At 41.9% G+C, this 26,868-nt stretch overlaps 1 protein-coding gene across 1 annotated transcript in view; it reads left to right on the top strand.

The window, feature by feature from the left end:
* Positions 1-22,044, top strand: part of LOC140741041 (myosin light chain kinase, smooth muscle-like) — a 72,072-nt gene extending 50,028 nt beyond the window's left edge. Inside the window, exons 11-17 of the mRNA XM_073070699.1 lie at positions 274-491; positions 3,339-3,462; positions 7,790-7,942; positions 9,494-9,614; positions 12,717-12,813; positions 15,043-15,180; positions 17,978-22,044. Coding sequence (XP_072926800.1) covers positions 274-491; positions 3,339-3,462; positions 7,790-7,942; positions 9,494-9,614; positions 12,717-12,813; positions 15,043-15,180; positions 17,978-18,204 — 1,078 coding nt within the window. The 3' untranslated portion in view covers positions 18,205-22,044. The remainder of the gene's footprint in view (positions 1-273; positions 492-3,338; positions 3,463-7,789; positions 7,943-9,493; positions 9,615-12,716; positions 12,814-15,042; positions 15,181-17,977) is intronic.
* Positions 22,045-26,868: the final 4,824 nt, after the last annotated feature.

The following is a 26,868-nucleotide window of genomic DNA, read 5'->3' as shown; positions in this document are numbered from 1 at the left end:
GTGGTAGATATGATGGGGTTGGGAATCACTGGGACAAAATGTACCGTGACTGTCTTATCGAGTTTCGATATGTTTGCTCAGGTTAGGAGAAATGGAATGACAGGAAGTTAGGAGTGTTTGCCTGCAGACTCTGGCACTGCTGCCATTGAGGTTAAATAGATTCACTCGATGAATTTTATAAAGACTATTTCAGAAAGCAGTGTCAGCCCAGGCTCTGAATTACATTTGAAAAGCAAATGGTTGCAGTGTTCTGATGTGACTTGTCTTACACAGTGTCTCTGGAGGGGAGCTCTTTGAGCGAATCGTGGATGAGGATTTTGAGCTCACGGAGCCAACATGTGTTTCGTACGTCCGCCAGATCCTACAAGGGGTACACTTCATGCATCAGCAAAATATCGTGCACCTGGACCTGAAGCCAGAGAACGTAGTGTGCGTCAGCAAGGACAGCACGCGTATCAAAATCATTGACTTTGGACTGGCCCGAAAACTTGGTGAGTAAACTGTCTGATGTGGTGTAGTGAGTAGAGTCGCTGCCACACAGCCTCAGTCCTGACTTCCTCTTCACCTCTAGGAGCCCTTCTTGTCTGAGAGAGTACGTTCATCCCAACCTGACTACCTGAGGAATGTCTGTGCACAACCACTGAACGCTACGCTGGGAATTTTAGAGTTATCAGCACTTAAAAGATGATTGAATCCAAATCAGAATTAGGTTGAATATCACCAGAAAATGTCATGAAATTTGTTGTCTTTGTGAGAGCACTACAATGCAATACATAATAACAATAAAATGAATTACAGTAAATATATATAATAGCTAATTAAATAAGTAGTGAGGTAGTGTCCATCATTCAATGTCCGTTCAGAAATCGGATGGCAGAGGGGAAGAAGCTGTTCCTGAATCATTGAGTGAGTGCCTTCAGCTCCTGTACCTCCTCCCTGGTAGCAGTGAGAAGAGGGCACGTCCTAGGTGATGGGGGTCCTTAATGATGGATGCCGCCTTTTTGAGGCATCACTCCTTGAAGGTGTCCTCGATGCCACAGAGGATAATAGTCATGATGGAGCTGACTGAGTTCACAACTTCTGCAGCTTATTTTGATCCTGTGCAGTGACCCCTCCATACCAGACGGTGATGCAGCCAGTTAGAATGCTCTCCATGGTACATCTGTAGAAATTTGTGAGTGTCTTTGGTGACATACCAAATTCCTCAAACTCCTAATGAAATATAGCTGCTGCCATGCCTTCTTAGTAACTGCATTGAATCATTAGGCCCAGGATAGATCCTCAGAGATGTTGATGCCCAGGAATCTGAAATTGCTCACTCTTTTGTCAGAGCGGTAAGTTCTGAAGTAGTTGAAGTGAATTCTGACCATGGTGAGATCATCATTAGTATCTGCAGAAGGTACCATGTGTATTGCAGTGGTGGAGAGTGAATGTTGAACTTCATCACCGAAACGGTCCATTGAAACTGCATCAGAGTGAACTTGGTGTGATACTTTCAAAGGAGGGCAATGACTGCAAGAGAGAACATTAGATAATTTATTAATTTCAGTAAGTAGAGTTTAGTTAATTGTTCTTAACTTTAAAAAATAATTTCATTAACAACATTTTATTGATTTTTAAAATATATCTTTTGACCACTAGCATTTAGAAACTTAGAAAATCCTTGAGATAACAAGCCCATTTAAACCTATGGCTTGGCTGTTCGGTGTGTTCAATGGGCTCAGTCCAGCCCATCCCATGTGACAGCATGATGTTTTGTTAAGGTTAGAACAACTTGTTGATGCTGATGGACTGAGAAAAGTCAAAAGTTCCACCAGCAATCGTGGGCAACTCCTTAAACAGTCTAGAACTGCTTACGGGTGGCGATTAGCATCAGAATTAATATTTTGATCTGAAACACCAGCTCTTGTTTTTCCTTGCCCTGGAAGCTGTCAGACCTGCTGAGTGCTACCATTGCTTTCTGTTTTCTAGAAATAGTTGGTCGGCCACTTTATGTTCATTATTTATTTAGTCAACTTTTTCTAATCTTGTGTCTCATTATTAATTTTTGTTCGTGAATCTTCCTGTGAGCTGCCGGGGAAGTATTAAAAATGGGGCTTCTTGAGTACTGAGATACACTTATTCAGGCAAATGCAGAGGATTCGCTTGACTTGTGGTATGTAAATGTTGGAAATGGTTTGAAGTGTCAGGTGAGTCACCACAGAACATCCATCTGACCTTCTCACGCAGCCACACGATGTTGGGGCTGAGTTAGTTAAGTTTCAGCAATAACAATGAGTGCCCTATCCTTCCCTCCCTATAGGGACCCTCAAAATCCAGCCCCTGTGTTGTACTTTTCTGGCATCTCAACTCGATAAACATATATACAAGTAGCAGTATGAATAATAATCCATTGAAATGATCACAAAGGCTGGATTTCCCTTCCAGACATCTGAGCAATCATGTCACATTAATGGAAAGACTCTATTCACTGTCAAATGTTGTGCGGCAGCCTGCAGTTGAAGAGCCACCCCAGTGCAACTTCAGCTCTGCCAACACTCTGGTGCCATCCTTGATAAGTGTGTCCATTACTCCATCAGCAAACAAAATAATTACCACAGTGGCATTCCAGTTAGCGCGATGCTATTACAGCTTGGGGCATCAGAGTTCAGGGTTCAATTCCGATGATGTATGATCTTCCTGTGAGGATGTAGGTTTCCTCCCACATTCCAAAGATGTACCAGTTATTAGGTTAATTGGTCATTGTAAATTGTTCTGCAATTAGGCTAGGGTTAAATAAGAGGGTCGCTGGGCAGTGTGGTTCGTTGGGTCAGTATGGCCTACTCCATGCTGTATCTCTAAATAAAATTAAAAAAAAATTAAAACCATTGAAAATTAGTTTTTTTCATCTTCACCGAACCATTTCATAGTTGTGTAAGTTTGTATTATTCAATTTTATCTTAATTTTTTTTTGGTTTTGATATGTAAACTCTTGTGTTCCCAGGAAAGTCAGTGCTATTTTATGAGCTTTTCGTTATCTGTTATGTTAGCAATTATGTAGAGTTGACCTTGATCCATGCAGGTAAATTAACCCAGGACAACATGAATGCTGGTGATTTGGAGAGTAATGTATTTAATACATATTTCTCCATACTGTTTTGATCGATTCCACCTTTGGACTGAGATGACAAGAACAAAACCTAGGCCTTTAACTTTTAATTAATATCTAACTTGCGCTGTTCTGAGTTCAAAGCCATTGCTGCTCAGTTTCTTGGACAGTGATCCAGCTCCATATACTGGTATTGTGTGGTATTGCAGATTCCCCGAACACTACTTACTTTTGCTCTCCTTCTCTGCAGATGCAAATGACGTGATGAAAGTCTTGTTTGGGACACCAGAGTTTGTGGCACCAGAGGTCATCAATTATGATCCAGTAGGATTCCCCACAGATATTTGGAGCATTGGTGTCATCTGTTATATCCTGTAAGTGAACATGGCTATTGTAGAAAGAAGATCAAATCATCATCACCACCGAGACATAGCTCGCTCTATTCTTCATTGTCAGATTTGTTTTCTTCTAAAAACTACTTAATCTTGATTTTTTACCTGGTTCCCTGTACTAGTAACAGCCACTGATTTAATACACTTGTTGTGGTTTGTTACTTGGCTGATGAGGCAACCTAGCTTCTCAACAAGGTATTACTGAGAGATCCAGCACTCATTTGCAATATGTATAACTTTGGTCTTCAGGCCTTGGTGAGAACAGCTTTCTCCTCCACTGCAATGCCACATGGTGGGAAAAAGGTCTTCAAACCTTGTGGGTAAACATCTTAATTCTAATTCCCATTCACATCCTGATGTGTCGATCCATGGCCTCCTCTTGTGCCAAGATGAGACCACCCTCAGGGTGGAGGAGCAACACCTTATATTCTGTCTTGGTAGCCTCCAACCTGATGGCATGAATATCAATTTCTCCTTTCAGTAAAATAAAAATTTCAACCCCCTCCTCTTTTACTCTATTCCCTACACTGGCCTTTTACTCTTCTTACCTACCTATCACTTCCTCCGGGACCCTCCACCTTCCCTTTCCCTTACGGTCCACTCTGCTCTCCTATCAGATTCCTTCTTCCCCAGTCCTTTCCCTTTCCGACCCACCTGGCTCCACATATCACCTTGCAGTTGGCTGCCTTCCCCTCCTCTCACCTTTTTATTCTGGTGTCTTCCCCCTTCCTTTCCAGTCCTGAAGAAGAGTCTCAGCCTGAGACATCGACTGTTTATTCATTTCAATGGATGTTGACTGACCTGCTGAACTCCTCCAGCATTTTCTGTGTGTTGCTTCAAACCTTGATCCTTTTCACAGTAGTGTTTTTATTATTCTTACGGTGAGGTCCGTTTGTAGTGTTGAAGTTGCTTCATGGTCGACACGTTTATTGGCAACTCTAGGGAAATGGGGCCGTGGAGGAGCCTGGACTGGGGGACATTGTTGTCAAAATGACATCCGAGTTGTCCCACACATCTGGGCGCCAGCTGTGGCTCAGTCTCTCCCAGTCACAGATTCGGATGATCCATTTTCCACCTAAAGAACAAATAATTCTGCCTGTTGCAATCCTGACGTGCTGAATTTTGGATGCAATGCTAGATGTCAGCCTTGTTTCCCACTGGGTGGATGTAGAAATAATCCGATGCTGTCTTGCAGGAAAGCAAGGCATTGTCCTGATGTCAGGGCAAACAGGTCGGGAGGTTCCATAAGACCATAAGACATAGGAGCAGAATTAGGCTATTCAGCCCATTGTGTCTGTTCTGCCATTCCATCGTGGCTGATCCTGGATCCACCCAACCCCATACACCTGCCTTCTCACCATAACCTTTGATGCCCTGACCGATCAGGAAACAGACAACTCCGCCTTAAATATACCCACAGACTTGGCCTCCACCGCAGACTGTGGCAGGGTGTTCCACAAATTTACTGCCCTCTGGCTAAAAAAAATCCCCCTACCTCTGTTCTAAAGGGTCTCCCCTCAATTTTGAGGCTGTACCCTCTAGTTCTGGATACCCCCACCATAGGAAACATCCTCTCCACATCCACCCTATTAAGTCCTTTCAACATTTGGTAGGTTTCAATGAGATCCCCTGCAGTCTTCTAAATTCCCGTGAGTACAGGCCCAAAGCTGCCAAACACTCCTCATATGTTAACCCTTTCATTCCCAGAATCATCCTCACGAACCTCCTCTGGACTCTCTCCCATGACAACACAACCTTTCTGAGATATGGGGCCCAAAACTGTTGACAATACTCCAAGTGTAGCCTGACTAGTGTCTTATAAAGGCTCGGAATTATTTGCTTGCTATTCTCCTTGAAGTAAATGTCAACATTGCATTTTCCTTCTTTACCACAAACTCAACCTGTAAATTAACCTTCTGGGAGTCTTGCACGAGGACCCCTAAGTCCCTCTGGGCTGCTAATGTTTGAACCTTCTCCCCGTTTAGATAATCGTCTGCAGTATTGTTCCTTTTACCAAAATGCATTATCATACATTTCCCAACACTGTATTCCATCTGTCACTTTTTTGCCCATTCTTCTAATTAATAAGTCATGCTGCAATCACATTGCTTCCTCAGCACTTGTATCATCCGCAAGCTTCATATCATCCGTAAACTTTGCCACAAAGCCATCAATCCCATTATCTAAATCACTGACAAACAATGTGAAAAGTAGCAGTCCCAATACTGACCCCTGAGGAACACCACTAGTCACTGGCAGCCAACCAGAAAAGGCCCCCTCTATTCCCACTTGCTACCTCCTGTCTGTCAGCCATTTCTCTATCTATGCCTGTATCTTTCCTGTAACGCCATAGGACTTTATCTTGTTAAGCAGCCTCATGTGTGGCACCTTATCAAATGCCTCCTGAAAATCCAAGTAAATGACATCCACTGCTTCTCCTTTGTCCACCCTACTTGTTACTTCCTTGAAGAACTCGAACAGATTTTTCAGGCAAGATTTCCCTTTGCAGAAACCATGCTGACTTTGACTTATTTTATGATTAATCTCCAAGTACCTCAAAACCTCATCCTTAATATGGACTCCAACACTTCCCCACCCACTGAAGTTCGGCTAAATGGCCTATAATCTTCTTCCTTTTCCCTTCTTCCCTTCATTTGCTGTTTTAAGTTATTTAGGTGAGTGATAGAATCTGGGATCTGTCGGGAGATGTGATGATGAGATTGTGGAAAAATAAAATAGGTTTAGGGTAGGATTTGTGTCAATATTCCTTTATGGTTGATATGAATTCAGAGAACTGAAGAGCCTGTTTCCATCCTGTATCCCCATGTGTCTGTGTATAAAACTGGTGAAAACAAGTTAGAGTCATAGAAAAGCACAGCACAGAAACAGGCCCTTTGTCCCATCTACTCCATGCTGAAACCATTTAAACTGCCTACTCCCATCAACCTGCACCCGGACCATAGCTCTCCATATCCCTACTATTCACGTACCTATCTAAACTTCTCTCAAATATTGAAATTGTGCTCCCATGCACCATTTGTGCTGACAACTTGTTCCACACTCTCACGATCCTCTGAGTGAAGAGGTTTCCTCTCATATTCCTCTCAAATTTATTTGTAGTCCCACCCAACCTCAGTGGAAAAAGCCTGCTTGCATTTATCCTATCTATACCCCTCATAATTTTGTATACCTCTATCAAATCTCCTCTCAATCTTCTCCATTCCAAGGAATAAAGTCCTAACCTATTCAATCTTTTCTTAGTTCTCAAGTTCTCCTTGAAATCTGCTTCTGTTAATGGGGTCAAAGTGAAATAAAGTAGCTACCAGGCGTTGTAGTCTAAGCTGGAAATTTGCCTCCATTAATGTCACTGGAAGGCAAGTTTTAGATACAGAGCCCAATATGCAGACACCTCTCCATCTACCTCATTATGATCTTGTACCTTATTGTCTACCTAGAACATAGAACATAGAATAGTACAGTACAGTACAGGCCCTTCAGCCCACAATGTTATGCTGACCTTTTAACTTACTCCAAGATTAATCTAACCATTCACATAGTCCTTTATTTTTCTTTCATCGATGCATCTATCTAAGAGTTTTGTAAATATCCCGAGTATGTCCGCCTCTGTCACTATCCCTGGTAGGGCATTCCATGTATCTACCATTCTCTGTGTGAAAAAAAACCTACTTCTGACATCCCCCTCTATACTTTCCTCCAAACACCTTGAAATTATGCCTTTGTGTATTAGCCATTGCGACTCTGGGAATAAGTCTCTGGTTGTCCATTCTATCTATGTCTCTTATCTTATGCAACTCTATCAAGTCACCTCTCATCCTCCTTCACTCCAAAGAGAAAAGCCCTAGCTCACTCAGCCTACCCTCATAAGACATGCTCTCTCTTCCAGACAGCATCCTGGGAAATCTCCTCTGCAGCCTCTCTGAAGCTTCCACATTCACGTGAAGCTACCACATGAGGCGACTAGAACTGAACACAATACTCTTCCACTCCATTTTATCTGTAATTATTTTACTTAATTCTCCATTCTGTTATTTCATTCACTAGTGCCACCTCAGTGCACTGTAATTAATTGATGTGTATACATGCAATGCAAGACATGTGATAATCCTAAACCCAATTCCAATTCGATTGCCCATCTCACAAGCAGAGAGTTTCTGCCCTGCCACACGCTGTTTACAGAGTGATGTTGTATTTTTCATTCTGCAGCAATGACTACAGATTTAAAGAACTTCATGAGTTGTAAACTGCCGTTGGATATCAGAATTTGAGTGTGAACCTTGTTCAATTGCAGGCTGAGTGGCTTGTCTCCATTCCAAGGTGACAATGACTCCGAGACCCTGAGTAATGTTACTGCTGCTTCTTGGGAATTTGATAAGGACGCATTTGCTGAGATCTCTGAAAATGCAAAGAATTTTATCACTTGTTTGTTACAGAAGGATATGAGGTAAAGAAACTTCTCAAATGTTCCTTTGTAACTCTTCTCTAGATCTACAGCTTCCCATATCTGATATTATGGGTAGGTCTCATTTCTCTGGCAACTTCCTGTAAAACTCTGAGAATTTTACAGTTGATATTAAACCACTGACATGTTAGGGCCGAACTGCTGTGCCGTGGGTTCACTGCTCTTCAAGTACATATTTCCTCCTGTACCTCCATCTCAGGGAAAGGGAGTCGGTGCGCCCATATGATTCAGACATGAGGGGGGATTCTGTCATTGAATCTATCACTCTGAAGACAATGATTTCTAAACTGATTTGAAACTACCTAGGCCCTATTTTGTTTTGCATGCTTACAGACTTACAGGTTTAACATCACTGGCATATGTCATAAAATTTGTTATGCAACAGCAGTACATTAGTACATTGCAATACATAACAATAAAAACTGGAAGTGTATGTATATATATATATATATATATATATATATATATATATATATATATATATATATATGAGAAAGTTATATTAAATAAGTAGTGCAAAAAGAGAAAAAAAAGTAGTGAGGTAGTGCTCATGGGTTCAATGTCCATTTAGAAATCTGATAGCAGAGGGAAGGAAGCTATTACTGGAATGCTGAGTATATACCTTCAGGCTCCTGTTCCTCAATCCTGATAGTAACAATGCGAAGAGGGCATGTCCTGGGTGATGGGGATCCTTAATGATGGATGCCGCCTTTTTAAGGCATCGCTCCTTGAAGATGTCCTGGTTGCAGGGGAGGCTAGTGCCCATGATGGAGCTGACAGAGTTCACAACTTCCTGCAGTTTATTTCGATCCTGTGCTTTGCCCCCCCCCCCCAAACCAGACCGTGATGCAGCCAGTTAGAATGCTCTGCACCGTACATCTGTAGAAATTTGCAAGTGTTTTAGCGACATACCAAATCTCTTCAAACTCCTAATGAAGTATAGTCACTGTCTTGCCTTCTTTGTAACTGCATCGATATGTTGGACCCAGGATAGATCCTCAGAGCCACTGACACCCAGGGACTGGAAACTGCTCACCCTTTCCACTTTTGATCCCTTGATGAAAACTGGTATGTGTTCCTTCATCTTACCCTTCTGAAGTCCACAATCAGCTCTTCGGTCTTACTGATGTTGAGTGCCAGGTTGTTGTTGTGACACCACTGAACTAGCTGATCTAGCTTGTTCCTACACATGTTCTCATCACCATCTGAAATTCTGCCAACAATAGAAGCGCTGTCAGCAAACTTATAGATGGTGTTTGAGCTGTGGCTCAGTCACGGGTGTAGATAGACTAGAGTAGTGGGCTAAGCACATACCCCTGAGGTGCATTGGTGTTGATTATCACAATGAAACTGATTGCCCTGATCTAAACCTTGTTGTTGCCTCTGGAGTGTAAGCACTGTATCAAAGATTCAGGTAAACTAAAGCAATTTGGTCTCCTGTATCTTTAATGTTATTATAAGTTGGCCAACAGCTCTGTTTTATTTGGCAAGTGCCTGGTATATTTAACTTTATGATCATTATCTTGTATCTAGAAAACGTTTAACCAGTGGAGACTGCCTAAACCATCCATGGCTTCAGATCATGGAGAAAGGTTCAGCCAAGATGCTGTCAAAGGCGAGAATGAAACGGTTCCTAGCCAGGCAGAAATGGCGGGTAAGGACCTCAGCAGTAACTTGGAGGCTGCTTTGCTCCCCTTCCAATTGAAAATAAGACATGGATCCAAAGAACTGGGCCTGTGGCAAGGTTAAAGAAGGAGACTTTTCAAGTGACCGAAGTCAGGATCAAACCTGGAGCTGTGAAACAACAACACCGTGTGGTGTGCCATGTTTCTGCTGAATAGGTTTTGGGAAATCTATTTGATATGAAGGCTGGCAAGAAATGTGGGACAGGTTACCAAAAAAAAACAGATGTTGAGATATAAATTACAAACATGGCCTGAAACTCCTCCAAGGATCAATCTGATCTACTGACTTTGCCTTTTAAGGGTAATGCCAAGGTCTAAGTAAAGGAATCAGTAATCACTTTATCTTGCTGGTTCCAAAAGAGCTTACAGCAGAACCCTTACTGAAATCTATGTCCCTGATAGCACCCTCTCATGCCTAAAGGCTTTTGGATTCTACCTGAAGACCATTTTCTAATGCATCAGCTACTTTCCTGATTATCTGGGAATATGCACTGCCTTATTCTAGGTTTCTTCTTTAATTTAATGAAAGTGTTTAGAATTAAAAGGGACTTCGATTGAGTGGAATGAAGGAAGTTTTTTATTCCCTTGCAACAAACCATAAGCAAAAAGCATACATTTAAGATCATTGGCAAAATAAGCAGATAGGATGAAGGAAAGAATGCTTTTTTAAAACTGGTTTTACAACTAAAATTCAATGCCTAGGAGAGAGGAAGCAGATTCAAAAATACTGTTATAAAGGCAAATTAATTCTAACATAAAATGGAACTACTTGCATAGTTATGGGGAAAACACAAAGGAAGGGACTCTTTGGAAGGCAATCACTTTCTCAGGACCCCACTAAAGAGCACCGGGCCATTGTCTCCGACACTATCACTGACCTTATTAACTCTAGGGATCTCCCATCCACTGCCACCAACCTCATAGTTCTCAAACCCCACACCTCCCATTTCTACCTCCTACCCAAGATCCACAAACCTGCCTGTCCAGATAGACCCATTGTTTCAGCTTGTCCCTGTCCCATTGAACAAGGTATGGGATCCAGTTGGAGATGGTGGAAGTTATGGAGAATAATGTGCTGGATGCGGAAGCAGACTTTGACTCAGTTTTATCCCCCCGGTTCAGTCCATTCCTACCTACATCCGTGACACTTCACACGCTCTGGATCTTTTCAATGATTTCAGGTTCCCTGGCCCTGAGCATCTTATGTTCACTATGGATGTCCAGTCCCTACACACCTCCATCCCCCACCAGGAAGGCCTCAAAGCTCTCTGTTTCTTTTTGGACATCAGACCCAATCAGTTCCCCTCAACCACCAATCTCTTCTGTCTGGCAGAACTGGTCCTCACTCTTAATAATTTCTCCTTTGGCTCCTCCCATTTCCTTCAAACAAAAGGTGTAGCCATGGGCATTTGCGTGGATCCTGGGTATGCCTGCTTTTTGTTGGCTACGTGGAACAGTCTATGTTCCCAGCTTACACTGGTGTCCATCCCCCACTTTTCCAATGCTGAATTGACGACTGCATTGGTGCTGCTTCCTGCACCCATGTGGAGCTCGTCAACTTCATCAACTTTGCCTCCAACTTCCATCCTGCCCTCAAATTTACTTGGTCCATTTCCGACACCTCCCTCCCCTTTCTTGATCGCTCTGTCTCTACCTCTGGGAACAGCTTATCTCCTGATGTCTTTTATAAACTCACTGACTCTCACAGCTAACCTGGACTATACATTTTCCGACCCTGTTACATATAACAAAGCCATCCCCTTCTCTCAACTCCTTTGTCTCCACTGCATCTGCTCTTAGAATGAGGCTTTTCATTCCAGAACTAAGGAGATGTCCTCCTCCTTCAAAGAAAGGGGCTTCCCTTCCTCCACCATTAATGCTGCCCTCAACCCCATCTATTCCATTTTGCCCACATCTGCCTCACCCCATCCTCCCACCATCCCACTAGAGACAGGGTTCCTCTTGTCCTTTCCTACTACCCAACAGCTTCCATGTCCAGTACATAATTCTCCGTAATTTCCACCATCTCCAATGGGACCCCAACACCAAGCACATCCTTCCCTCCTCCCACTTTCTGTTTTCTGCAGGGATTGCTCCCTTAGCAACTCCCTTGTCCATTCATTCCTCCCCATTGGCACTTATTCTTGCAAGCAAAAAAGGCGCTGTACCTGCCCCAACATCTCCTCGCTCACTAACATTCAGGGCCCCATACATTCCTTCTAGCTGAGACGACACTTCACCTGTGAGTCTGTTGGGGTCATTTACTGTATCTGGTGCTCGTGCTGTGGCCTTCTGTATATCGATGAGACCCGACATAGATTGGGAGATCACTTTGCCGAAAACCTATGCTCCCTCTGCCAGAAAAAGTGGGATCTCCTAGTGGAATTTTAATTCCATTTTCCATATGTCAATCCATGACCTCCTCCACTGTTGTGATGAGGCCCCACTCAGGTTGGAGGAACAGCACCTTATATTCTGTCTGGGTAGCCTTCAACCTGATGGCATGAACATTGATTTCTTGGTAATGTTCCCCCGCCCCCACTGTTCCACAATTCTCTATCTCCTTTTCCCTCTCTCACCTTATCTCCATACCTGCCCATCACCTCCCTCCGGTGCTCCTCCCCCTTCCCTTTCCTACGTGGCCTTCTGTCCTCGCCTATCAGACTCCCCCTCCTCCAGACCTTTATCTCTTTCACCAATCAACTTCCAAGAATTTTACTTCAACCCTCACCCTCCCAGTTTCACCTATTACCTACTACCTTGTACTCTTCCTCCCACCCTCCCACCTTTTTACTCTGATATCTCATTTTTTCTCTCCAGTCCCGAAAAAGGGCCTCAGCCTGAAACATCGTCTGTACTCATTTCCATAGATGCTGCCTGGCCTGCTGAGTTCCCCCGGCATTTTGTGTGTGTTGCTTGCTTTTCCAGCATTTGCAGATTTTCTCCTGTTTGTGACTGCACCATTCAATACGGTATATTTTGTGCCATGCTTTTGTAGCTATTTTTAGAAAAAGAGGGTGCTTTTATTTGTAGAGAAGTTTAAAGTGTTATGCATTTCTTTATCATTTCAGAAAGCAGGCAAGGTACTACTTGCTCTCAAAAGACTGGCTTTCCCATTAAACAAGCATGATGATGCAGAATCTGTGGCTGATTCTCCAGACAAAAATGGTAATCCAATGAGTTTCAGTTCAAAGTCAATCATACTGTAGGGCAGCTACCACTTTGTTCTTTATCCTTGTTTATTTTCTGATCTCCTTTGAGCAATGATCTAACCTCACAGTGACCTGTGGGGAATACTTCCCTACTTACTGCCTGTTACACCGCTGGCGTTCAGGGCAGTAATGAAGATCCTCCATCTCTGATGGCGATGGAGTTTCCTTCAACATGCCAGTAGCTCCGTTTTCACTACTGTCAGTCATGCCAATCCCTGATGGAGACTCAGGAATACCATCACACTCAGATGAAGAAGGATTCCTCATTGTTATTTCCATAACAATTTTGTTTTACCAGTCGGGGTTGTTAGCCCTGAGCTGAACCCCTAAACCTGGAGGACTGGTGGACCACTCATAGTCTGGCCTCTGACCTATTTGGCACGGGTGACCCTACCAAGAGCCAAAGCATAAAGCTGTGACTCCAGTCAACATAGTTCTCTGGGTCATTGGTATGCAAACCTCCAAACTATGATAAAGTTTTGGTTCTCTTGGAAGGACCTGTGGGGAATCCATCCACCAAATGTCTTTGCAATCACTCCTAACTGGTTTCCAGGATAAAAGATATCAGTCAGATGTTCCCTGCCCCAGTGACTCCACTCTTTAGTTTAGTTCCTTCATTAGGACATTTATCTTATTGACAACTTTGACTTTAAACTGCTTTTAAGTTACCCAAAATATTGTCCATCCCTGCTACTAATTTGTATGTTCTCGTGTATCTCCAAATATAACTCAAGACTAGGGAACACTTTCAAACCTGACCATAATAGCCAGAAAAACAATTCTTTGCTGTCCCCTTGGTTATTATTGACACTTGTGTGTGAAGCATTAATGCAGAAAATGTCATTGAGCACATACAGTGGTGTCAAACACCTTGTTTGTGAAAAATTCTATCTGTGAAATGCCCAAGTGTTGAACATAGCATTCTGTTACAGTTTCAGTTGTCATGCAATAGGAAGGATGTGATTGTGCTGGAGAAAATGGAGAGGAGATTCACCAGCATGCTACCTGTATTAGCAGACTTGAAAATTCACAACAAGTTTATTATCAAAGTACATATATGTCACCATATACAACCCTAAGATTAATTTTCTTGTGGGCATACTCAATAAATCTATAGAATAATAACCATAATAGGATGAATGAAAGACTGCACCAACTTGAGTGTTCAGCCAATGTGCAGAAGACTGCAAACTGTGCAAATACAAAAAGAAAGAAATAATAATAATAAACAAATAAATAAATAAATAATAAATATCGAGAACATGAGAAGAAGAGTCCTTGAAAGCGAGTCCATTGGTTGTGGGGACATTTCAGTGATGGGGTAAGTGAAGTTGAGTGAAGTTATTCCCACTGGTTCAGGAACCTGATGGCTGAGGGGTAATAACTGTTACTGAACCTGGTGGTGGGAGTCCCGAGGCTGTTGTACCTTCTTCCCGATGGCAGTGGCAAAGAGAGGGCATGATCTGGGTGGTGGGGGTCCTTGAAGATGGATGCTGCTTTCCTGCAACAACACTCCTTGTGGATGTGCTCATTGGTGGGGAGGGCTCTATCCATGATGGACTGAGCTGTAATCACTACCTTTTATAGGATTTTCCACTCAAGAGCCTTGGTGTTTCCATACCAGACTTCAGTTATGGGGAGAGTTTGGATAGGTGAGACTTATTTTCACTAGAGAGGAGACAGCTGAGAGGTGACCTGATATATAAGGTTATGAAAGGCAAAAATAAAGTAGTCACAATCTTTTTCCCATGCTTGAGGTATCAAAAACAAGTGGGCATATCCTTAAGGTGAGAGGAAAGAGTTTAAAAGGAGTTCTGAGTGGTATGTATTTTACACAGACACTGCCAGAGAAGATTGTGGAATTAGATACAGTTACTATTTTCAAGGGATATTTGGATGGGTACTTAAATAGACAAAACACTGGAAATGGAAATTGGGATTAGGGTAGAATCTATGTAAGAATCTCCTAGGCCATTATCAAGGTCCAAGGAGCCTGCTTTCCTTTAGGTGGGTTCCTTTAACCTTGCTACTTACTGTCGCCACCCAAGACTGATGTACTTGGAGACAGTGAAAATAAAGGAGTCCACCCACTCCCTGGATCAAGGAAAGGTGATTATTGGCCGTGATTGTACACTGGAGGTCACTTAACATCCTTCCTTCACTGTCTTTCGTTTTTGTTTTTCAGTGTTGAGTCCAACTCAACACGAGAAGGTGTTGTCTCTCATGGATGAGCAAATTCAGAGGAAACCATTGTTCACCAAAGCCCTGAAGGATTCGGAAGAGCTTGAAGGCAGCGCATCCTGTTTACAATGTCACATTGAGGGTGAGTGCTTCTTCAACTATCAGTTCTAAATTATAGAGAAGAGCCTTGGTATTGTTGTGTTTCTATTCACGACAAATGATATTTGCAGATACTACCTCTTTCTGTCGGATGAGACTTCAGTAGCTTATTTGTGCTTCTTTTCAAGTTTGAAGATGGTTCATATGTTGCAGTTGTATAAAGGAGGGACTTGCATTTATATGGACCTTCTGTGATATCAAGATGTTGAAAGTGCTTTACACCACTGATGAATTTGTATTGAAACTTATCCCTTTCAATTACGTTGTAATTCTTCAGACTGCTTAAGCACTTGCACTTAAAGATAATTAAAATCTATCCATGCAAAATCAAAATTATGGGTTGACAGTAGTACTACTTAGAGGAAAGGTGCTTCACTTCAAGGCATCTGCATATGTGCATACTTGGTGTGTACCTATAAATTTCATCCTCTGTGTAATTGACACAACTGGATCTGCTGAATCAGTTGGAAAGTTAGCAGTCCAGAGATGAAGAAATATATAAGGCCCTCACAATCTCAGCTCTCAGTTCCCAAGCAGTGCTTACAACATGATTGTTACAATTTGCACATGGACTGATGAATGGTGTGGGCTCCGAGGAGGTAGAGCTCTGGAAGGTTAAACCTACTCCTGTCAATTAAAGGGCCCATCCTTCCCTGGGAGTACTGTCACAGATCCAGAACATCATACCATTCCTTACGATATGCACCAGTGTTGGCTCCACATCTGGAAAAACTCCCCCAATCACACCTGTAGAGACTGCTCAATCTGTGATTGGTACTCCATGATGATGTCCTTCTTGGTTGTCTTTCTAACCTCAGACTTCCTCCTTATCACTACCCTCTCAGTTCCTTTAATCTTCTAACTTCTTCCCCTTTCTCCTTCAGGGTCATACTCCAAATCCCCAATATCCTCAGTCCTTCTCTACCATAGCTTCCCCTATTGGGAAAATACTGAAAGTGATGTGCAATTAATGTTGTGATATAGTAAAGGTTGCAAGCAAATTGTTCAAAGTGTGTACCCACAAGTGATAATGTGACAATTACCAGAAAGTCCTATAGGAACAGGACACCAAGAGGAACTGCTTTGCTCTTCAAAATGGTACCATGAGATGCATCTGAAGTATGCACCTCCCTCCGTACACCATCAGTGCCTATTTCTTGTTCTTACATCTTGAGAAGGCACAAATCTGACCCTTGGTTGACTCTTTCACTTTCTATAACTATTCAGCTATTGCTCGAATCGAGTTTAGACCTTTTTGCAAACAAATTGGATATTGTGGCTGAACTCTTTTTGTTTTATTATATAGAGATAGAATTTTAACTAGGTTTAGAGCTAGTACTGGTGAATTGTCACTGAATGTCTTTCCCATTGTTTTCAGTAATTAGGAAATTCTGACTGGCAAGTTGAAAATCCTCCTGTGTGTTTCAGGGTTTCCTCTTATTAGTTCTGAGCTTTTCACTGTGGTCTGCCCGATTAAAGCTGATGATATAATGTTCTTTTTAAATTGGTAGTCATTTTATTTTTTCTAAATGTAACACTTACCCAACAGGCTGGTATATGTCTAGGGGAAAAGGAGATCCAGCCACTCACCAACCCCACCTCCCGTACACGCAGGTGCTGTGAGAATCAAGTTTATGCCGCGTGCACACACACACACCAGATACCGTTATAGAATACACTTTAAAGATTTTACTAAAACTAAAAGAATACTATGCAATACTTTATATATGAAGGAAAAGAAAATAAAGTAAAAGGCGCCAGCTTATCAAAGTTCAGTCAGTTTAGTGCACATCGTGGGAGCTCAACCATTGAACCATTCGACCCCTCGTCACTTTCCTCCGACCTCCACGTCCTTGCACCTGGGACCACCCCTGGTGGTCGACCGAGCAGTGCAGCGCACGTCCACCTTCCTCGGCGTCTCCTTCCCGCCTCCCCTGAAAAGACCGCGAAACCCCCAAGCTCCCAGCCTCACAAGACAAAATAACATTCCCCATTGGTTAACAAATGAATACAGTCCCCATATCAGCAAGTCCAAAGCTAAACAACTGCGAGAGAAAACACTTATCAAACATAAAAGCATTCCTACTCTAGCAAACCAAAGAAGCCATTTTGATTAACATACACAGTACATTGTACATAAAGTAACAAATAGCTTCACTCTATTAGATTCCAGTAAAGAGCAGATTAAAGAACTAATGCTTTAAACCAAAAAAATGCATTGATATTTTTATTTATATATTCTGATTGTTGCTTGTTCCATAGAATGACAGAAAGCTCATCTGGATAATTATCTTCCATAATTATAAGTGAAAACTCTCATTATTTAGAGGGACTTTACACAAAATGGCAGCACCTTTTTTCTCATAAGTTAGTGGGTTTCATAAGTCGTCAGTTGCTGCAATTCTCTGGGATGTTTCCTAAAATACTTGTTTCCTTTTTCTTGTGTTACATAATATCACTTCATCTGGATGGAATTGGCAGTGAACCAATTTGTTAACCATGTATGCAGATTTAAAATGTTAGATTTCTCTCCCCGCAGATGTTGACTTACTTGATGTTTTTTGCTGTTTTTGTTTTTGCTTCAGATTTCCATCATCTGGAGTTTTTTTGACTTTATGCATCTTCTAGGTTTAGGGAGGGAGATAAAGGGTGGGTGGGATTCAGAAATATTTTGTAATGTGATTATAGATTGAACTTTAAACTAGACGCCAACATTTGGATTAAGTTCTGGGGAAAGGTTCTTTGAAAGTCATCCTCTGCCCATTTCTGTTCTGATTCAGGTTATCCTGACCCTGAGGTGATTTGGTACAAAAATGGAGATCCACTCACTGAGTCGTCACATTATCAGATAGACTATCAAGAGGATGGGACCTGCTCACTGATCATCACGAATGTCACTCAGAAAGACTCTGGGAATTACACATGCAAAGCAATGAATGCATTGGGTGAGAAGACTTGTTCAGCCAGATTGATTGTTTACCCCCTGGAGCTGGTCCATCGCAGATAGAAACATGGCATCAAGAGATGAACAATTGTACTATATGTCAGCTACCCAGAACTCAGTCCTCAGTATCATAATGCACGCAGCAGTTATCAGTGACAGAAGGCAACTAGGTGACTTTTAATGCCCACCATTACTCTTAGGTGAGAGGTTGTTATGGAAACACTGTTAGGTGGGTGTGACCCTCAATGTACACACCACAGCAAAGCATGAAAATTTCAGGGATTGAAAATCAGACTTTCAGCTTTCTCAGTTCTTAGTTTGTGTTGAATGAATAGGCACTGTAGTGTGAGGGCTGCCTTTATAAGCTGTTTCTCAGCCATGATTAGAGCTCATTAAATGCAGACAGGATTAACTTTTCAGGCTTTCAAGCCATTTCACTCGTTCCTTGCAGCCAGATTCTTGCTGTGTCACCTCTAACCTTTGATTTACAGAAGCTGAAGGTTAAGCATTTGATGGCATGATTCCAAAAGTTAGGCACAAAATATTTTAAACAGTTATTGAATAAAATGGTAAAAGTGAACACAACTGCTTCTGTGGTCCATCTTTGGACAACATAGAGGCACTAATGCATCTTTTGAAAAAAGACATTTTAAATGTTTTTTTATGTTTTTAATTTTTTACTGCTTTAAACTAGATGTGTATCCTGTTTAGTTTAGTCCCTGATCTTAGCCTAGGTGAGCAGAGTGCAAAGGTTGTGGCAAAAGCAAGCAGGTGTGCAGTGTCTATCCTAGTGCAGGCGCTCTCTGCACCTGGCTTTCAGCCTGAAGATCTGTATCCAGAAAGGTGAAGAGAAATGGCTTAAATTAAGGCAAAACATGAGAGAGGACTGTGAAGAAATCATAAGGTTAAACCTTACTCAAATACCGCAACAGTTTATGCAGAGTGATCTCATCACCGGAATCTCAACAAGTTGTGGGCTCTGCTGGGCTCTGTCACTTCCTGCAGCAGCCCCATAGCAGATGAGAATATGAGATAATCATCCTGTTTCTGAACAGTTAGAACTTGGCCTTTATCTTTAACCACTGACACCAGTCAATAGCTCCCATAAGCTGAAGACTTCATATCTACTGTACGTTGGAGTCTGCAACATGCCTAGTATCTTTAAAACCGCAGTAAAGAGGTTTCTCTTTCTCTAACGGTTGCTGAGAAAAGCCTCGTATGCTTTTGGAGAATTGAGGGGTCTACTTGTGTACCATTATTTCTTTGGATCAGCTCCTGGTTCCTTATCCACAATGTAACCACCCAATGCTGCTCCCTTTCAACATCGAATTCCATTTTACTCTTACTAGATTGAAATAACACTATTTCTAAAAATTCTGTATTCTGATCCCCCAGATTTTCCATAGCATACAGGACCATAAGAAATAGGAACAGAATTAGGCCATTTGGCCCATTGAGTCTGCAATGCAATTTCATCATGGCTGATCCAATTATTCTCTCAGACCCAGTCTCCTGCCTTCTCTCCGTATCCCTTCATGCCATGGCCAATCAAGAACTTATCAACCTCTGCCTTAAATATACATAAAGGCATGGCCTCCATAACTGCCTGTCGCAAAGAATTTCACAGATTCAATACACTTCCTGATACTGTATTCCAACTGCCATTTCTTTGTCCATTCTCCTAATCTGTCCAAGTCCTTCTGTAGCCTCTCTACTTCCTCAAAACTACCTGCTCCTCCGCCTATCTTCATATCGTCTGCAAACTTTGCAACAAAGCCATCAATTTTATCATCCAAATCATTGACATATAACGTAAAATGAATCAGTCCCAACACAGACCCCTGTGGAACACCACTAGTCACTGACAGCCAGCCAGAAAAGTCTCCCTTTATTCCCACTCTTTGCCTCCTGCCAATCAGCCACTGCTTTATCCATGCTAGAATCTTTCCTGTAATACCATGGACTCATAGCTTGTTAAGCAGCCTCATGTGTGGCACCTTGTCAAACGTCTTCTGAAAATCCAAGTATACAACATCATTTGAATCTCCTTTGTCTATCCTGCTTGTTATTTCCTCAAAGAATTCCAGCAGGTTTGTCAGGCAAGGTTTTCCCCTGAAGAAACCATGCTGACTACGGCCTATTTTATCATGTGCCTCCAAATACCCTGAAACAACACCCTTAACAATCAACGCCAACATCTTCCCAGCCACTGAGGTCAGACTAACAGGCCTATAATTTCCTTTCTTCTGCCTCTGTCCCTTCTTGAAGTGTGGAGTGACATTTGCAATTTTCCAGTCTTCCAGTACAATTCCAATATCTAGTGATTCTTGAAAGATTGTTACTTATGCCTCCACAATCTCTTAAGCCACCTCTTTCAGGACCCTGAGGTGTACACCATTTGGTCCAGGTGATGAAGTTACCTTCAGACCTTTCAGTTTCCCAAGAACCTTCTCCCTAGTAATTGTAACATCACACACTTCATGACCCCTGACACCTGGAACTTCCAGCATATTCTCAGTATCTTCCACAGTGAGGACTGATGCAAAATACTTATTCAGTTCATCCACCATTTCCTTATCCCCCATTACGACCGCTCCAGCATCATTTTCCAGCAGTCCGATATTCACCATTGCCTCTCGTTTATACTTTATGTATCTGAAGAAACTTTTGGTATCCTCTTTAATATTATTAGCTAGCTTATTTTTATATTCCATCTTTACCTTCTTAATTAATTTTTAGTTGCCTTCTGTTAGTTTTTAAAAGCTTCCCAATTCTCCAAGCTCCCACTAATATCTGCAGTTTTTTAAGAGCCCTGCACATTTTAATGAAATCTATCTTTTCTAATTTAACAGACTTGCATTAAAACTCAAATAACAAAATTGTGATCTTCCGCCCATGTCATAAAGTTACTCTTAAACCTTGCATGATTAAGCATAAATTGATACCATATTCTATGCAGCTTTGGTTAAGAACTTGCTTGCTTTCAGCTTGTAAAATCTTGATGCAGGTTGAGTAACCCCCTCCGTAATTCCAACATCTAAAAACCTCTGGAATCCAAATTTTTTTTGAGTTGCTGACATGATGTCACAAATAGAAAGTTCCACCAGGCACTGGTAAAGTTCCCAGGCAATGCACAGATCTCTGCGCACCATGGACAATTCTGAGAAATGATCTCCCATGTGTAATAAACAAAAAAAGAAAAATGTTGTATAGAGCAAACAATGAAGATATCGATCATGTATTGAAAGATTGGTTTCATCACTGTCAGAGTGAACACATGCCGCTTAATGGTCTGCTGATCAAGAAACAAGCAAAGGCTATCACGACGAACTGAAAATCGAAGATAATTGTGAATATTCCACAGGCTGGTTGCAAAAATTTAAGAATAAGCATGGCATTAAATTTTTAAAGATTTGTGGTGATAAAGTATCTACTAATCACAGAGCAGCAGAGAAATTTATTGATAAGTTTGCCAAGATCATCAGTGATGAAAATCTAACACCCTGAACACTGTTAAGTACATACGTGTGATGAACAAGTGTAAGACAAAGACTGCTTACTGGTAGCACGTAAATTCATAGTTGGAAATGATGGCGATCCCAAACTATCTCTTTATATATTCCTAAATCCCAAAATACAAGCCTTTTGGATAAGGGGTGCTCAACCTGTAAAACAATTGTATTTTGAAAGGGTTTTAATCAGGCATCATAATATCTACTAACATAGTATATTTTTGCATAATTAACATTCTGGAGCTCATGTTATGATACCTGTGCATTGTAAAGAAAGGTTCTTGGGGCAATTTGTATTCAGTGTTATGTCAGAATTCACCAATAAAGTCAAATATTATGGAGACTTTACAAGTAAAGTTAAATAGTTATCAAATGGCTTTTGCCAACATCAGATGTTGTCATTTTGTCTCTGGTATTTGAGGTCAAGTTTTGTTGTAAAGTTTGGTGCTCTGGTAGAATTCGCCCTCCTGAATTCCTGAGTGTTCTTGACTTAATGCCGCAGCGTACCATCTGCCCCAGTCTTGTCACCAGTTTAGACTGATATTAGCTGAAAAATTCAACTGACAAGCAATAAGGTCTCAAAAGAAGATGGCATCCCTGCTCACATTCTAAAATTGGATGGAGAGAAACTTCAAATAGCTTCCTCTTCCAACGCTAAGCAGGGGAGGACATGCCAGGGGACCTCCAGATTTTTTAAATTGAGCACCCCAGGAAAGAAAACATTTAATTGTGGGCGTCTCTGCTTCCTGCCACAGGGGAATTTATCACCCAGGATTCTCCTCAACCACTTTTCCCAGTGGCCAAGAAGCTGCTTCTCAACATCCTTTGGAAATAATAATTTTATTGACCATCTACTTCTCCATTGACAGCATTCTCACCATCGGCCAGAACCTAAAATGAAACTGGCTCCTCAAATACTTCCCTTCATTTATCATGATGCACCTTCTCCCTGCCTCTGTGCTTAAGAAGCTCAACACAATCAAGGGAAAAGCAGCCTAGTTGCTATGCGTCCAAAACACTCCCTCCCTCCAGTGGCTGCAAAACACATTTCAGTTATTTTCTGGGGGTGACCAATGGGACCTCTCCAATGACCACCTGAAAATACCAGGGTGTCAGACTCATTGGTAAACCACCATTGTATTTTCCCCTGGAATTTATGCATCACCCTGGTTTGAAAATATATCTTCATTCTTTCACTCCTGGGTCTAGGTTGTAGACTGTAGTACAACTGCTAGAACCACTGCTTCAGAGTGCAAGAGACCTGGGTTCGATTGCAGAGTGTGTGGGGGTTATCTGCTCTCTCTCTGACCATGGGTTTCTTCTGGATGCTCTGGTTTTCTCTCACTGTGAGGTATGTGGGTTTGTTGATTAATTAGCAACTTAAAATAGCACCTAGCATGTACATGGGTGATAGAGTCTGAGGAAGGTTGCTGACAGCATGGGGAGAATAAAAATGAGGATTACTGCAAATGGATGGTTAATAGCACAGACTTGGTGACCAGACAGGCCTGTTTCCATGCTGTGTCTCTCTATGAGTCAATGGTAAGCATTTCCCTTTGGAATAGTTGGGAAGGGCCAGAGGAATTTGGCCTGCAGTCTCTATTCTCGCAACCAAATACTGATGTAAATTTCACCATGAAGCCAGCCTTAGAAATTTTGTCAGCTATATCTTTGAAAAGATATTAAATGTGAAGTGATAGAAGCTAAGGGAAACTATTTCAGCAGCTCTGCTGAGTAAGTGATTGTGAGGCAGCCCACAATATTGCACATAAGCTACATTCAGCTAACTCTTATCAGTGGGAATAATAAATTCCGGGGAAAAACATCATAACAGCACTAAAACTAATGTGTATCTTCACTGGATGTTCTTGCTTAGTTATAAGAATGTGGGCAGCAATAGTGCCACAGCTACCTCACAGTTGCAGTGATTTTGGATGCTGAATATGTTGAGAGAATGGATACTCTGGCTGATTCAGTGAGAGAAAAAGGACTGTGGATGAAAGCTAGGTTTAAATAGGCTGCAGGTGACAAGCTGGAAATGAGTGGCAGGTGACTCCTGTTTGCTGAGTGGAGACTGGGAGGTGCCTGCCTGTGCAGGCCTGACAATATGGTTTTTCCCCACATCTGAAGGGCTTTGAGTTGATTGGCTATTGTAAATACACTAGTGTAGATGGGTGATTGAATTGATGGCAACATGGGAAGTCATAGAAAGTTGGCAAAGGATTGATGTTGTTTTGTGAGCAACATTGATCGCTGGACTGAATGCACCATTTGTATCAAATCAACAACAGCAACCTGCATTTAATCATAACCTTTAATTGAAGGAAACAGTTAATCCGACCCTTTTAATGCTCATGTTTTTTTCCTGCAGTTAATGAATATTTATGCAAAAGAAGACAATCAAGCAGATTCTTTTAAATGCTTGTAACTGAATGACATTTTGGCCAAAATAAAAGAAAATAAAGGATTTGATTACAAAAATGTGCAATCCAGAATTAAGCAGTTTTGTGCTTTGGAAAGTACAGTGACTAATGAACTCACAGCAAGTACTAACAAGTGACATGAGGTCCTGCAGGTGCTGAAAATCTTAAGCAGCACACAAAATGCTGGAGGAATTCAATGGGTCAGGCAGCAGCAGCAGAGGGAAATGAAAGTCAACGTTTTGGGTCGAGACACAGGTAATAAAAAAGCGCAAAGTGGTAGGGATTGTTGCAAAGTGGGTATTAATGGCTAAAGACTGTTCAGAGACAAGGCATACAATGTTGTATATACACAAACACAGGGGATTCTACACATGCTGGAAATCTTGAGCAACACACAATGCTGGAGGAACTCAACAAATCAGACAGCACCAGTGGAGTGGAATAAACAGGCGATGTTTTGGCTGAGAGCCTTCTACAGGACTGGAAGAGGGCAGTAGCCAGAATAAGAAGGTGGAGGCAGGGGAAGCAGTACAAGCTGGCAGGTGACAGATGAGACCAAGTGAGGAGGAAGGTGTGGTCCGGTTAAACATAAAGGCTTCCTGAACATGGTAAAAAGATAAAAATAGAAGGCATTTTCTCTGACTAGACATAGCTTTCAAAAGGAACCAGATGAAATAAGAGCACAAAGTGAAATAAGTACAAAATAATAGGTATTAAGGAGGCATAGTTACAAAGTTAACAAGCTTGGGAAATAAAAGTTCCAGGGAACTCAACTTTTAAAAGAGAAGGCAAAGTGGAGGAGGTAATTTTTCTGAGTCTGAGGTAAAGAATTGTAGGAAGGGATCTTAGCTCAGCAAAAAATTAGAACTTTTTGCGGAGCCAAGAAAGTGCAAGCAGCAGAAAACTTTGATGTAATTTATGTCATCATCATCATTATGTGCCGCGCCATATTATGTGGGTGATGAAGGTCTCATGACCATGATATTTCTACAGAAGTGGTTTACAATTGCCTTCGTCTGGGCAGTATCTTTACAAGCCAGCCATTATCAATACTCTTCAGAGCTTGTCTTAAAGAAGGGTCTTGGTTACTCTTTTTCACAGATGCTGCTTGCCCTGCTGAGTTGCTCCACCATTATAGACCATAAGAGCAGAATTAGGCCATTCAGCCGATTCCATCATGGCTGATCCCAGACCTCACTCAACCCATACACCTGCCTTTTCGCCATATCCTTTGATGCCCTGACTGGTCAGGAAATGATCAACTTCCGCTTCAGATATACTCACAGATTTGGCCTCCACCACAGTCTGTGGCAGAGCATTCCACAGATTTACCACTCTCTGGCTAAAACAATTCCTCCTTTCCTCTGTTCTAAAGGGCCACCCCTCAATTTTGAGTATGTGCCCTCTAGTTCTGGATACCCCCACCAGAGGAAACATCCTCTCCACATCCATCTTATCTAGTCCTTTCAACATTTGGTAGATTTCAATGAGATCCCCCCATATTTTTCTAAATTCCCAAAGCTACCAAATACTCCTTGTATGTTAACCCCTTCATTCCTGGAATCATCCTTGTGAACCTCCTCTGGACTCTCTCCAATGACAACACATCCTTTCTGAGATATAGGGCCTAAAACTGTTGACAATACTCCCAAGTGCAGCCTGACTAGTATCTTATAAAGCCTCAGCATCATCTCCTTGCTTTTATATTCTATTCCCCTTCAAATAAATGCCAACATTGCATTTGCCTTCTTTACCACAGACGCAACCTATAAATGAACTTTCTGGAAGTCTTGTATGGAGACTCCAAAGTTCCTCCGCACCTCTGATGTTTGAACTTTCTCCCCAATTAGGTAATAATCTGCACTATTGTTCCTTTTACCAAAATGCATTATCATACATTTCCCAACACTGTATTCCATCTGCCACTTTTTTGCCCATTCTTCCAATATGTCTAAGTCCTGCTGCAATTGCATTGCTTCCTCAGCACTACCTACCCCTCCACCTATCTTTGTATCATCAGCAAATTTTGCACAAAGCCATCAATTCTATTATCTAAATCATTGGCAAACAATGTGAAAAGCAGTGGTCCCAACACTGACCCCTGAGGAACACCACTGGTAGCCAAACAGAAAAGGCCCCTTTTATTCCCACTCATTGCCTCCTGCCTGTCAGCCATTCCTCAATCTATGCCTGTGTCTTTCCTGTAATGCCATGGGATTTTATCTTGTTAAGTGGCCTCATGTGTGGCACCTTATCAAATGCCTTCTGAAAATCCAAGTAAATGACATCCACCTCTACTTCGTTCACCATGCTTGTTCTTCCTTGAAGAACTCTAACAGATTTGTCAGACAAGATTTCCTTTTACAGAAACCATGCAGACTTTGACTTATTTTATCAATAGTCTCCAACTAACCCAAAACCTCATCCTTAATAATGGACTCCAACACTTTCCCAAACACTGAGGTTAGGCTAACTGGCCTATAATTTCCTTTCTTTTGCCTTCCTCCCTCCTGAAAGTGTGGAGCGACATTTGCAATCTCCCAGTCCTTTGGGATCATGCTAGAAGCAAGTGATTCTTGAAAGATCATAACCAATGCATCCATTATCTCTTCAGCATCCTCTCTCAAAACTCTGGGATGTAGTCCATCTGGTCCAGGTGGGTGACCGATCCACCTTAAGACCTTTGAGTTTGCCTGGCACTTTTTCCTTTGTAATAGCAATGGCACTCACTCCTGCTCCCTGACACTCACAGACCTCTGGCACACTGCTAGTGTCTTCCACAGTGAAGACAG

This window comes from Hemitrygon akajei, chromosome 18, assembly GCF_048418815.1.
Source record: "Hemitrygon akajei chromosome 18, sHemAka1.3, whole genome shotgun sequence".
Taxonomy (NCBI): domain Eukaryota; kingdom Metazoa; phylum Chordata; class Chondrichthyes; order Myliobatiformes; family Dasyatidae; genus Hemitrygon; species Hemitrygon akajei.
Note: the sequence above shows the minus strand (reverse complement) of the source record. Positions and strands in the feature narration are given on the sequence as shown.